Below are 13,969 nucleotides of genomic sequence, written 5' to 3' on the forward strand. Positions count from 1 at the left end.
AGCTTATCCCCAAATAAATTTGTTAGTCTCTAAGGTGCCACAAGGACTCCTTGGTTTTTTTTTGCTGATACAGCCTAACACGGCTACCCCTCTGAAACCTCTCTCTTATAGTAATTTAGGGGTCAGTTTTAGCAATTAGAGGTAAAAACAATTGTAGAAAGAAGTATGATTTGTAAGTTAACTATGTTATTTCAGGTCCCATTGTTGTATGCAGGATTGTTGTAGCCGTATGAAGAGCTCTGTGAAAGCTTGAAAGTTTGTCTCTCTCATTAGCAGAAGCTGGTCCAATAAAAGCTATTACTTCACCCACCTTGCCTCTCTCTTTGAAATCCCAGCAGACATTTCAGAGCCCCAGCTGGCAGTGCCTCTGTAAGCTATAGTACTGAGTCCAGCTGGGCTCAGCACCTTAAAAAGGGATCAGGTTACACTCATGACAAGGAAAGGCATGAGTCTATTGTGTGGAAAGTACAGGACACATAAGAATGGCCTTGTTTATATTGTATTTTTGATTGGCTATTGCTTATCTGGAGTTTAATTGTAGAGCTGCCTGACAGGAATATGGATGAAAACGTTGCTGGCTTGCCTGAAAGAGAACTAGGCAAACAAACTGGAAAACTTAGAGAAGGATCTTTGCTTAACAGGGATTTCTTATAAATTTTCTCTTCAGATGCTTCGCTTCCACTTCTGCCGCTAGGGAACAGCATTTGAGACAGTCCTTGTAGTGGCTGTTTCTTGGCATATGAACTTATTGGCTGCACACTGTATGATTGTTGTCATGTAGGGCACTATTACACAGCAGTTCAGAATGCACAATCATGACTCTGTGGATCAATCACTTGATGAAAACAACTTGTCCTGTTGAAGATGAATGAAATCCTAAAAGGCATGACAGAGGAGTAGTTCAATATGGCTGTGATAAGGGATCGTGACACTCATGAGACTTTCAGTGATTTGAACATTACAGGGGAACTGAGATTGGAGACACTAATGTAGCAGACTGGAATTGAGACTGTAGGAAACAGAGGAGAAATCTTCAAGGAAATGAAAATGTATTTATCTAAAGTTATCATCCCAGTCTGGGCTGTGGTCCAAGGACAGCTCTGAAACAACTTCTGGCCCCATCAAAGACAAGACATGGCACGAGACAGACCCCTGTTATGATATGGTCTGACCATTTTTATCTGCTCAAAAAACAAAGCTCAAAGCAGGAAGCTTCAAAGATGAACGAAGTGCAGAGAGAGCTGATGCCTTGAGGCAATGAACTGAAACAAAGGGATGCAGAAATGCCAAAGCAAAAGAAATAAAGCCTTGGCCACAGGAGCAGATTTCATTGGAGGCCTCCAGAGTTCAGAGAACAGCACCTCAGCAGTGCTCCCAGGGCAGTGGCAATTGAAAGGCAGAGGACATCAACTAAACAGTCAGAACAGGAGCTCTGTAGAAGGCAGGGAAGGAAACAAATGGAGAAGGATACTCAAAGCAAGTGAGACACTGAGTGAGGGCTAGCGAGGTATAGCTCCTTTGGGGAGCTCCTTCAGCTGATAGCAGTCAGGAAGGAGTTGATTTGAAGGATCCACGGGCAGCAGACGCAGTCCTGGGTGGCACACAGCGCGACCAATGGGGCGTAACTCATATCCTGACCTGCTGCTGCTGCCCTTGCGGCAGTGGTCTGGACTCCTCTTTGAGAAGTGCTAATGCACATGAGGGGAAAAAGCCTCTCTGTGGTTCTTCAGAGTCTCCTGCTTTCAATTAAAAAAGAAGTGAGTGTCTCAGTATTACTGACCACAGGGGTTAAAAAATCATGAGTTTTAAAAACAACAACAAAACTTTGGATTCCTTTTATTTGCCTCCTGCTGTCAGCCATGAGGGCAAGAAACTTCTGTATTTATTTTCAAATGACAGATGAGTTTCTCCTGTAATCACAGAACTCCAGGAGCTGGGGCTTTAAGAAAACCACAAAGCATGATGAGACTCACAATAAAACCGAGAGTTGGCAGCACCGGCGCTAGCTATTTCGGCCCCAGAAAAAACCGGGAAAATGTGATCCAGTGTAACGGGTGCGAGTTTGGAGAGAGCCTGGGAGGACAGCTCTGAGTGTGAATTGCCCTGCTCATTGTAATGAGGGCTAAATCGGATGACAGTGAGGATACTCTAAATGTCAGCGTAAAGAATTATTTCACTGCCCATCAAAACACATGAAGAAGGAGAGGCAGAGTCCCATGGAGATGGACAGACTTACTGCGAGTATCTGCTCATTTTAGGGAACCCTTTCACAACTCCTGGGGGGTTAGAGGGCGTGTGTGATGGATTTCATTTTTCTGAGGGTGGGGAATCAGCTTTCAAAAACTGGGGGAAACACTGGTTTCAGGACCAACAGGTGAAATCTGAGGGAAATCTTGCGACAGGAGCGCGAGCCCCACCCGTCAGATTCCTGCTGAGGGACCGTCTGGGGGCATGACCGTGGTGCAGCACGCCAAATCTCTGCTCCAGAAGCCTGGTCCGCGGTACGTAGACACGGCCGGTGGCGGTGACGGGAGGAAACCGCCTTCTGCCGCGGGAAATCTCCAGCGACTGCTTCAGCAGCTCCCACGCCGTCCCCACGGAGCTGCTGCGGGACGTGCCGGCCCAGGTTCCCTTGTGCCCTGGAACTCCCCACCGCCCGTCCAGGTCCCGCCCGGCCCCCGCCAGCTCCTCGCCGCCATGGGAACCGCAGCATCCCCGCCGCCATGGGGACCGCAGCACCCCCGCCGCCATGGGGACCGCAGCATCCCCGCCGCCATGGGGACCGCAGCATCCCCGCCGCCATGGGGACCGCAGCATCCCCGCCGCCATGGGGACCGCAGCATCCCCGCCGCCATGGGGACCGCAGCACCCCCGCCGCCATGGGGACCGCAGCATCCCCGCCGCCATGGGGACCGCAGCATCCCCGCCGCCATGGGGACCGCAGCATCCCCGCTGCCATGGGGACGCCACCAGAATTCTAACCCCGCCCCCGGCCAGCTCCCCGCCGCCATGGGGACGCCACCAGAATTCTAACCCCGCCCCCGGCCAGCTCCCCGCCGCCATGGGGACCGCAGCACCCCCGCCGCCATGGGGACCGCAGCATCCCCGCTGCCATGGGGACGCCACCAGAATTCTAACCCCGCCCCCGGCCGGCTCCCCGCCGCCATGGGGGCGGCACCAGAATTCTAACCCCGCCCCCGGCCAGCTCCCCGCCGCCATGGGGGCGGCACCAGAATTCTAACCCCGCCCCCGGCCAGCTCCCCGCCGCCATGGGGGCGGCACCCGCTCCTCCTACCCCCGCCCCCCGCCGTGAGCCGGGCCGCCCGCCCGGGCGCCGCGGGGGGTGATGGGAGTTCCAAAATGGCCGCGCCCGTGTGAGGAGCTGCTGGGCCGTCGCGCTGCGCTGCCGGAGACACACGGGGAAGAGCCGCAGGAGCCGGACTCGCCGCCGCCCGCCCGCCCGCCCTTCCCGTGCCACGCAGGTTCGTGCCCCCCCCCGCCGGGACCTGCCAGCCAGACGGGGCAGACCCACCCCCGGCCCCCCCGAGAGACAGCGACCGTGCCCCCCCGCCCCGAGAGACAGCGACCGTGCCCCCCTGTCCTGAGAGAGATAGACCGACCGTGCCCCCCCCGCCCCGAGAGACAGCGACCGTGCCCCCCTGTCCTGAGAGAGATAGACCGACCGTGCCCCCCCCGCCCCGAGAGAGATAGACCGACCGTGCCCCCCCCGCCCCGAGAGAGATAGACCGACCGTGCCCCCCCCGCCCCGAGAGAGATAGACCGACCGTGCCCCCCCCGCCCCGAGAGAGATAGACCGACCGTGCCCCCCCCGCCCCGAGAGAGATAGACCGACCGTGCCCCCCCCTGTCCCGAGAGACAGCGACCGTGCCCCCCTGTCCCGAGAGAGATAGACCGACTGTGCCCCATGCGTGCCCCCCCATCCCCGAGGGACTGACTCTGCCCCACCGAGAGAGACCGACCGTGCCCCGCGTGTGCCCCCCCCTGCCCTGAGTGAGACTGTGCCCTGCATGTTTTTAAAAAACTCTCATAGCTGTTGCTGAATATTTTAAAGGTATATTTTATCTCTGTGAGCAGCAGCGAACCTGATCAGACTTGTGTCACTTTCGTTCTGCTGCTGTGAGGGAAACCTTCAGCGCATCAGCAGAGGCAGACCCTGGAACTATTTGCAGGAGAAGAGGATGGTAGCTTGGGGCTCTTGTTGTGTTAGGTGCCGCACAAACCTACGTGAAAATGTGGTTCCTGTCCCAGAAAGCTTACAACACACCCGATATTTATTAATCCGAGTCTCCTATAAAAGATGGTGCCTCCAAACTAGAACCAGGCACTGCATCTTGGTAGGAATCCCAGCAACTGCGGGAAGATGGGGCTGGGCTTCTTACTGGCACTGTTCCCCTTTTAGTGTAGAGGTAAGGGGGGAATACTGCTGGGTAGGTGCCTTACGGACTTCTCAAGCCTTGTTCCTGTGTGCTAGTTCTCCGTGAGAATTAGCCATCTAAGTCAAGTCTGAAATTGTTGGAAGACGTCACTTTGACTTGCGTGTGCATGGGCCAAGGGTGTTGTCGCTTTATCTGAAAAGCAGAAAAGCACTCCATTCTGCAAAGCCTCATAACTAGTTCTGGTGTGAAAAATACAATGGAGAAAGACCTTTGAAAAAAGGCACGGGCCAAAAATCCTGGCTTATAATGGAAATTACCTTCTAGCTTTAATTATGGAGACGTTACACTCAGTCATTACTGAAGCTAAAATAAAATTAGGCCAATGAATGTTTCTGTGTTCGAATAGTTGCTTGCCTATGACTTTACATACCTCACAGCTTTTAAAATACCTGCACGTAGCAAAACACAAGATCATTGGGTAGGAATTTGCAGAGGCCTTCAGATGCCGCAGTGATAGGGGCCTTATACATAGGGCTTGTCTTCACTTAAAATGCAACAGCACTTCAGTGAGGACACTACCTATGTCTACCCCTCGGTGTAGGTACTCCACCTCCCCAAGAGGTGGTAGCTTTCTCCTGTTGACCTAGCGCTGTCTACACCGGGGGGAGGTCAGCTAACTGTGTTCCTCAGGGGTGTGGATTTGTCACATCCTGAATGACATAGTTCCACTGACCTAATTTCCTAGTGTAGACCAGGCCTTAGAAACATAGCTAGCCCTAGAATTAAAATCAGCTGAAATCATCATTGTTTTCCTTTTCTTGTCCTCACCCCTTAATATTAGTAGACTGAGTTTTGGCATTATAAAGGAGATGCAAGTTAAAATAGAAATAACTGATAACATTACCTATTAGAATTACACACTACAAGCAATAAAAGACTTTGAACCATTATATTTATTTATTTGTTTTTAATGAAAATTAAGTTTTATACAGAAAAGTTTGATTGCAATATGTAATAAGGGTAAGTTGCATGCTTTACAGCTTATACATGGCCATTGAGACAGACCAGTGTTCTGTTTTTGCTTCAGAAATAATGTTGATATTTGGAACCCATGTCGAACAACTATGAAGAGAGGGTAACGATGATAGCAGCAGGGGATTTGCAGGAGTTTGTTCCTTTTGGCCGTGACCACTGCAAGCACCACCCTAATGCCCTGAACCTTCAACTTCGGCAGCTGCAGCCAGCCTCTGAGCTATGGTCCTCTGATGGAGCTGCTGGTTTGGTGGGATCCCTTCAGGAGGTTACAATCCATGAAAAACAGAAGGTAAAGTTGTGTGTCCTGATTCAGCATTTATTTTAGTCATTAAAACAGACACTTATTATTAGAATATTAGAAAAAGAGCTGGACCAAAATGTCTTTAGTAAACTATGTGCACAATATGTCCTGAAATGAGGCAATGCTAGACTTATGCAATCCTCTCCAAGAGAAAAATGGAATAGTGGATTGTATTCAAGCAGTTTATGAATTAAAAAGAGAGAGCACACTCTAATGCACTATTTCTGTGGGTATAAAAAGGTATTGATATTTTGACTTGCTATTATATGCCCCACGTCAGCAAAATGGTTAAATGCCTGCCTAACTATAAGCAGCTGTGTAGTCCCATTGCAGTATTGCCAGCCTCAAGAGATCAAGATTCGTGATTCAGACCCCAAAAATCATGGATTGGCCGAAAAAACAAAACTCTGTCACATCTTCCCATCTCCTACCCAGAAGCTAATTCTGCTCCTCAACCTCCAAATCAATTCTGACCCCCAGCCTCCACCTCGGTTCAGTCCCTCCTTCAGCCCCCCAGGTTCACGTTTACTCCTGAGGCTCCTCACCCAGGTCTGGGAGGTGCTGCACTGGGGTTCCTGTTCAGCCTTGCAGGCAGGGGGAGCATATTCAGGGGCTCTTCACCCCACCCTGTCCCTAGGCTGGGTGTTGCAGGGAGGAACAGAGGAGCCTTCCTTGTTGCTCACAGGAGGCTGAGCTGCAGGCTTTTTCTGCTCCCCCATGTCCTCCTGTGAAATGGCGTCAGGTTGCAGGGGAGGGAGCTTTTCAATCAGCAGCTCTCGTGATTCTGCCCTAGGATGTGGGGAAGGCAGCCAGTCAGAGGGGTTCCACCCAGGTAAGGCTCTAAGCTGCTAATTCACGTGAGGACTGGAGCTTCTCACATCATTGCCAGGCTTGTTCCAGCCCCGCTCAAATCCTGTCACAGCGCACACACACAAATCAGGAAAAATTGTTTGTGTGACAGGTTTGTGATATGATTGATGTTCTACTCTGATCAGGATTCAGGCAAATGCATTGAGGACTGCAGACTTCCCTCCTGCTCACTTTAAAAAAAAAAAAAAAAAAAAAAAAAAAAAGCCATGCAAAGACAGCCCAAGCACACCATGAACAAAGCAGGAAAATTGAGTGGATTTCCTGACAGAAGGTTCCTGAAGTGTCTTCCTGGTTGGATTTTCTGGTAGTGTGGAGCAAGGATAGTAGACACAGCACTCCCCGATAAACAGAAGGTTGTCTGTGTTCTCTGTCTGGCACACTAGATATGATCTCGTATCCGGTTGTGAGTTCAGATTTTTCTCTGTGTGTGGAATATTTTTTTAAAACGGGGAAAACTAGAAGTTGAAACAAAAATCTGCTCTGCAATGTCGCCCCAAATCTTGATTTGATTAATTTATAAAATATAAAGTTATGCCACCCTTTCAGATCACACTAGCTTTGAGTCTGTCAGCCCACCACTGAGAGGAAGTTGTGACTTTTTTTAATCCTCTTGGTTTTCAGGAAACTTGGCTTTTAAGGAGAGGTGTCAGTGATGTTGGGGAAGAAGTGGAATATGATGAAGAACTGTATATGGCTGGCAATATGGTCATTTGGAGCAAAGGAAGTAAAAGCCAAGCATCTGCTGTTTATAAGGCTTTCACTGTTGACAGCCCTGTTCTACAGGTATGAACTCTGAAATTCTAGCCATTGAATGGCTGCATATTAGTTAATCCAGTGGTTCCCAAACTTGTTCTGCCGCTAGTGCAGGGAAAGCCCCTGGCGGGCCAGGCCGGTTTGTTTACCTGCCGTGTCCGCAGGTTCGGCTGATCCGCAGGTTCGTCCGCGGTTCGCTGCTCCAGGCCAATGGGAGCTGTGGGAATCTGCGGGGGCCGAGGGACGTACTGGCTGCCGCTTCCAGCACCTCCCATTGGCCTGGAGCAGTGAACCGCGGCCACTGTGAGCCGCGATCGGCTGAACATGCGGACGCAGCAGGTAAAGAAACCAGCCCGGCCCGTCAGGGGCTTTCCCTGCACAAGCGGCAGAATGAGTTTGGGAACCACTGAGCTAATCAATACTAGTCAACTGAAATGTGGCTTAAAACCTCTCTTGGAGCAGGAGGATATTCCGTTACAACATAAAATTAAAAAAGAGAATTTGGTATTAATACCAGCTTGTCTTTCATAAGTAACTGCATAATATTTTTGGTTTTTAGGCTTTGTGGTGTGATTTCACTGTACCACAGGAAAAATCTGAGAAAGTTGACAGTAAGTTTCATTCATATTTTACTTTACTGCCAAAGTACTATTTTATCTGAGTTTAATTTTCTTGACTTGGGAAGTGTTGTAGTAATTGAGATGGGATATATGGGCCAAAGGTGTTAAACAAGGTCTGGGGCTTGATATGGAGACTTCAGGCTGCTTGACACCATGGCAAACACACCTTTTAAAATCCTTTTATTAAAGATACAGAAAAGAGGGAAAAACAGTTAAAGCATTTGAAATGTAAAGTATTAAGTAAGGCTTTCATTGTACCAACATCCCTTGTTTCCTTTCCCTTTGGCTGTAGATCGATTTTTAGAAGGAAAAGCCCCTTGTCTGACAGTCTCTTAGACGGTATCAGAGATAGTTATAACTGTCATCCCAATTAGCATTTTGGGATTCAGCTGGAGCTGGTAGGGGTTACAGTGTTGTCTGGGTCCCGCTCTCTCTCTGGCCCATTCTGGTCAGGTGACCACTCAGGATCAGGATGATGAAGGCCTGGTGTCCCAGAAAATGGTGGAGGGGTGATAGCTATGATGGTGTAGCTCACTCCAGTAGCCTCTGTCTGTTCTTCTTTTTGTTCTTGTGGGGTTTTTTTCCCCATACTTTCCCCCCAAAATCTCTTTCACGTAAGGACCCAAAGGGGAGTCATGGGTGGAATAGCCCATCTTCTCATTATTTGGTCACCAATTAAATCTAATATCTAACATACCAGTTTGACTCATTAACGTCTGGCTCCACATCTCCTGTTTTTAAAAAGCATAACTTCAGTCCTTGAATCTTATTAACTTGAGTTTTTTGTTTAGACTAATTCAATTATTCTATCTCTCTTCTTACTTTTTCCTATCAACATTTATTGTTAGAGGTTATTGTAAGGTCTTATGAACTATTACATACTTTTTACAGTTACGCTCACAATTTGGGTAAATTTGTAGGCCCACTTATCACAACAGAAGCTAACCAACCATTTTAGAATTGCACAGCTAATAACAAAAGTCCCTACTTTGTGTATAGAGAAACTTGATGGTAGAGCTAAAAATTATTTTTGTGTTCTTCCCCAATTTCAGATAGTGAGGAAATAGTAGAAAAATGTATCTGCATATTGCAAAGCTCCTGCATAAATGTTCATAGTATAGAAGGAAAGGATTACATTGCTTCCTTACCTTTTCAGGTAAGTATTTTCTTTTCTAAATGTTCTCATTTATTTTAATGTGCATGTCGTTGTTGTGTGTGTTGTAGTAATTGTTCCTCATTTGTCTTTTGGTGTGGATGGTGCTTGAAACATAGCTATAATCTAGTAATCCTTGGTGTGAATTTTTAATAATTGTACTAACAAGTGAGGGTGTGACAAAGCAGAAGTGGGTATGGCTTAGTGGATTGGGTGTTGGATTGAGACTTGGAAGACTTTTTTCTATTCCTTATTCTAACCTGGAAGAAAAAAAAAAAAAAAAGCCAGACTCTGTGAAGCCCACTATGAACAATGTTATTGCCAGTCTATTTTACATGGAAGATACTCGGATACTGCAATGATGGGTCACAGTACAAAACCTTTAGATAGATGGAGGCCAACATTTTCATATGGGTCAGAAAATATGGCTTTTTTGCATATTTCTTCTGAGCAGCTGTCAGTCTAACACTAATCAAATGAGCTATACTCTTGTTCTTGGTATGTTGTCAGATTTGTATATTGGTTGTGTTCAGAAGTAGGATGTGGTAAAGCACAGATACATTGTCATCGTATTTTGAGAAGGTATTTTGTATTACATATATAACATTGCATTCTGCCCGAAACAATGGTTAAATGTTTTGGTTTTACAGTAACTGGATGCTCAAGTGCAGGAGCATTTTAAATATGAGCCATTCAGTTTTTAAAATATTTGTCTTTTGTAGGTAGCAAATGTCTGGCCAACAAAATATGGCTTGTTGTTTGAACGCAGCAGCACTTCACACGAAGTCCCTCTGAGTCCACCCAGGTATGTAGTGAGAGTGGTTGCTGAGTGTCTTTGTTGTGCTGTGGAATAAGTTGTCTAATCTAAAGCAGTGAGATAAAATTTTAACTGTCCTTTTAGTACAAGTGTTGCTCTCTACCAAAGTGATGACGAAATGCATCAGGGCATTGGGACATGTTGAGTTATGTCCCCGTTCCATGCACAAGTAAGATTTAGTATGGAAGTGTGGAAAGAGTAAAGACATTCTCGGTTACTGTGCCCACTTTGGTCTGAACTCTGCCATCAAGCTCCTTTGCACGCGTCAAACACAGTATTAGACTTTCAGCTTCTGGAGGCAATATCCCTCCTTACATGAGCTGGAGACTTTGCTCTGCTTCTGATCTCCTGGTGCGAGACCCTCCTTGGTGACATGTCAGTGTGGGCTCTGTTATGAAATTAAAGCCTATGTTGTAATGCACATACCACAAGGGAAGAGTTTATTTGGCAATGGGAAGGTGTCTGTGGTCTGTGTGTGTGGAGAGAGAGCAGCCAGCAGGAACGTAGGGGTATGGTAGTTTTGTTGAGGTAAGGTCGAGCACTTCTTGCCTCTTTATATTTAAATCTCCACTTTAATTGTGCATTAAAAATGTTAGTGTATAAAGTAGGTGTTAAAAATTGTAAATGGATTACTTCATCCACCTTGTGTCTATAAGGAAAACTCCCACAGATAACTTGCTGCATGACTTAGTCTGGTGGCTAGGGCTGCACTGCTATGTATCTGGCTACATGTTAAGGCTTGCGGGGGTGGGTGAGGGGAATAAAAATGTTGATAAAGCTGTTTTGTACAGCTCCAATTACTGTAGCACTGTTAAGCAAATGCAGGCGAAGGTGTTAAGGCTGTCTTGGGTTCCATTGACATTTACAGCGATGTGCAGGGTGCAGACAATGGACACACAACTAGCATGGGTATAAATAGCATGTAGATGGTAGGGCCCTTCACTGCAGTGTGTAGTTTCGTGTACCCTACATGCCATGGGACGTGTCAGCACAGTCTTACATTTATTTACCTTGGATACATATATGTAAACTGGATACATCTCCCTGGCAACTCTCCATTCCCAGTTGTGCACCATTTCTGGACTCTCACCACTGCTTAGGCCTCTGCACCCTATTTATTAGGACATTTGGCAGTACAGGAGGTGGGGTTTAAGCATCTGAAAGGGGTCAGGGCTTTTGGGGAGTTGGTCAGAAGGGCTTGGAAGCTGGGTGGAATATCAAGAATTTGAAGGGAGAGGCTTGTAGAGGCTGGGGATGATCCTGCGGCCTGACAAAGGTCCGAGCCTCTTTTCGCATAGCTTCAGGGGAGGCAGAGTAATATTTTACCAGACCTTATTATTACGAGGTTCTGTGATCTTTTGCCCTGGGACTGCGGTCACAGTAATGGTGGTGGTTGGGAAATTCAGTCAGGAATAGACGAAGAAAGAGCAGCTGGCTCCTTCCCTAACTCCAAGACACTGGGGATCAGCCTGAGAACCCCTTCTCTGACCTCAGTGTGTGCTTTCCTCCGTCAACACAGCCAGGGATGGATTAGGATTCTGCCCCCAATCAATAGGTGTAAAGCAGGCCGGATAATTATCAGAAATAAAAAAAATGGATTTTTAAATTTTAATTAAATACATTTTTCTTTCTAAAAATAAACCTGTTTAAAATTAAGTTTTAAATTGATAGCCCGTGTTAAGGCCTAAGCTTACTACAGTATATTAAAGTCATTTATAGTCGATTAAAGATCCATATTCAAGTAGCACATGTTTGCTACTGAACTTTTAAAGGAAGTCAAACCACTGAACTGGTGGAAGTCACTGGCTAAGCACCCAGGACCAGAGTTTGTTGAAGTGCTGAACAGCTTTTGACAGTAGTTGCCTCTTCTGCAGGTGCAGAGAAAATAGTTTCTTCCTTTCACTTTATTCAACGAGCTCATTCAAAGTTGAGAAACCAATTGGGAGTTTAAAAAAACAAGGAAGCTTGTTTTCCTTTTTCCATCTCTGAATGAGAGAGTGAGATCATCTGGTTCTAAAATCTTGAAAAACATGGTGACCAGAACAGTCCATTCAATTCGCTAACTACAGGTAATACGACTTTTATTTAAAGAACCAGTTTTAAATGCAAAACATGTTTGGATGGTAAAAAAATAAGCTGGTATCCAGGACTTTTAGGGTAGGTTTATTTAATAAAAATAATTGTAAAATGCTGTTTTTGTGCTGTTTTAATTGAATTCAAATTTCCATCCAAATGCAGCTTGATTCAAATCAAGAATAAAAAAACATTCTTGTAAATAAGCGTGGTGGGGGCACTCATCTCAGGTGCCTCCTAATGGCTAGGTGTGGTACTGCAAGCTTTCCCACTCCTATGTGTCCCTTGTAGGTTGCTGATTTCGCTAGGCAGGTCTTCAGTGGCTCAGCCCTCTGGCCAAGTCACACAGTCAAATGGATGAACCCCTTCTGGGGTAACAAAGGTCCAACGAGGACTATCGGTGTGCCCTTGTTAGAGTCTTCAGCCCTGTCTCTGGGCCCTTTAAATCCTGTTCTTCACTTAGGCTTTCCAACAGAGCCTTGCCCTCTTCTCAGGGCTTAGGTCACTTCCCCAGTGGCCGGTGGGGTAACCTGGGCCTGCCCATTGTTCCAGGTCCAAACCTAGGAACCCTATAAACACCATCCACATACTGCTGCCTTTAATTAGTTAATGCTATTCCCTGGGCCTTCTCCCATGTAGCCCTCTTCTCTTCCCTCTTACCTTGGGGCAGAAGTTCTCAGATCCTCTTCCTCCTCACTGAATGCCAATGCCACCTGGTTCTCTCTCGAGCTCCTCTGACCAGCAAGGAGCACCCTTCCTCACTCCTCTAGTCCCAGCCAGGAACTGACCTGCTCAGGCCTAGCAGCTCCTTTTATCTGATCCTTTTATCGAATTGGCTGCTTTAGTCCAGCCTCTCTAAAACCGACCTTCACTGCTCCTTTTGTTGGGTGGAGTGGGGTAAAGTGTGGTAGTATCATGGGGCCTCCAGCAGGGGGCCTTCCAGGGCCATGTGCACCCGGTCACAGTAAGAAACCTGGTGTTCACCATTTCCCAACATCATAAAAAAAGTAAAAATCAAGAATCTGAATAAATGTATGGTTAAGCTGCATAATTGCTTAAATAAATGTGTATAGACATAGTGAACCTTCCTGTTTAGCAAAAAAAATACTGAATGTCATGTAAAGGCTATAATCATACTTGTCAATCAACTTATTTTAGTGATTACCAATCAATGAGACTCAACCTTTTCTTTAGGAAAAACAAGAAGTCCAAATGCAAAGCAGGATTAAAATAAATTATTTAAATCAATGTTTCCTGCACGCCCGTTTAAATCATGATTGACATTGGCATAAAGCCAGGTTACGGCATTGGTTGGACCTAGGGAGTGGCTTGCTTAGCTGCCTTGGAGCTGTGTGCATCCATCCCAGAGTATGGGTTCTTATTTTTAACCATGCTGAGATACCACAGTGAGAAGTGTTCTCTAAATAGCTAGGGAGTGACCCATCATTTAGCAGTCTGCATTTCGAAAGTTTTAAATTAAGAACTTCCACTTTTTTCTGACTTGTGAAAGTCATGTGTTCTCCATAAGGACTGCATGTCTAATCCAGTTTGAACATACAAAACTGAGCTGCTTTTTGGTTACTGGCTATCAAAGTCCATAAGAATAGAAAACCTTTTTCTCTAATCCTATTGATGTTTTTTTAGAAAACTTCCCCTGTGGCATGTGCTAAGTGTAAGAGGAGTCTTTCTGGTGGAAAAAGCTCAAAAATAGTAGAGTTTAGAACTGCACTTTGGAGCACGCACACCACCACTTGAAATCTAGTCCTGCCTTACACTTTGTAGTAAAAAGGCAATCGTACACAAAATGTTTCAGCTTTCAAATGAGATTTCAAACTGACATTCATGTTAGTTGTGGTCAGTAGGGATCTCTTGGCTCTTCAGTCTTTGTGTTCTGCCACATTTTTATCTGGTAACTCCATGTCTGTCTAAATTTCCCTTGCAATTTCTGTT

The 13,969-nt window shown here is 46.5% G+C and overlaps 1 protein-coding gene across 4 annotated transcripts in view; it reads left to right on the plus strand.

The window, feature by feature from the left end:
• Positions 1-3,322: 3,322 nt before the first annotated feature.
• Positions 3,323-13,969, plus strand: part of ANAPC1 (anaphase promoting complex subunit 1) — a 65,711-nt gene continuing 55,064 nt past the window's right edge. For 3 of the 4 annotated variants that reach the window (XM_073339912.1, XM_073339910.1, XM_073339911.1), the window contains exons 1-6: positions 3,324-3,482; positions 5,485-5,721; positions 7,225-7,386; positions 7,916-7,967; positions 9,029-9,132; positions 9,852-9,934. In XM_073339912.1, coding sequence (XP_073196013.1) covers positions 5,509-5,721; positions 7,225-7,386; positions 7,916-7,967; positions 9,029-9,132; positions 9,852-9,934 — 614 coding nt within the window. In that variant the 5' untranslated portion in view covers positions 3,324-3,482; positions 5,485-5,508. Of the gene's footprint in view, positions 3,483-5,484; positions 5,722-7,224; positions 7,387-7,915; positions 7,968-9,028; positions 9,133-9,851; positions 9,935-13,969 lie in introns of all 4 variants that reach the window. The other variant, XM_073339909.1, reaches the window with a different exon arrangement.

Source organism: Lepidochelys kempii, chromosome 3 (assembly GCF_965140265.1).
Source record: "Lepidochelys kempii isolate rLepKem1 chromosome 3, rLepKem1.hap2, whole genome shotgun sequence".
In the NCBI taxonomy this organism is placed as follows: Eukaryota; Metazoa; Chordata; order Testudines; family Cheloniidae; genus Lepidochelys; species Lepidochelys kempii.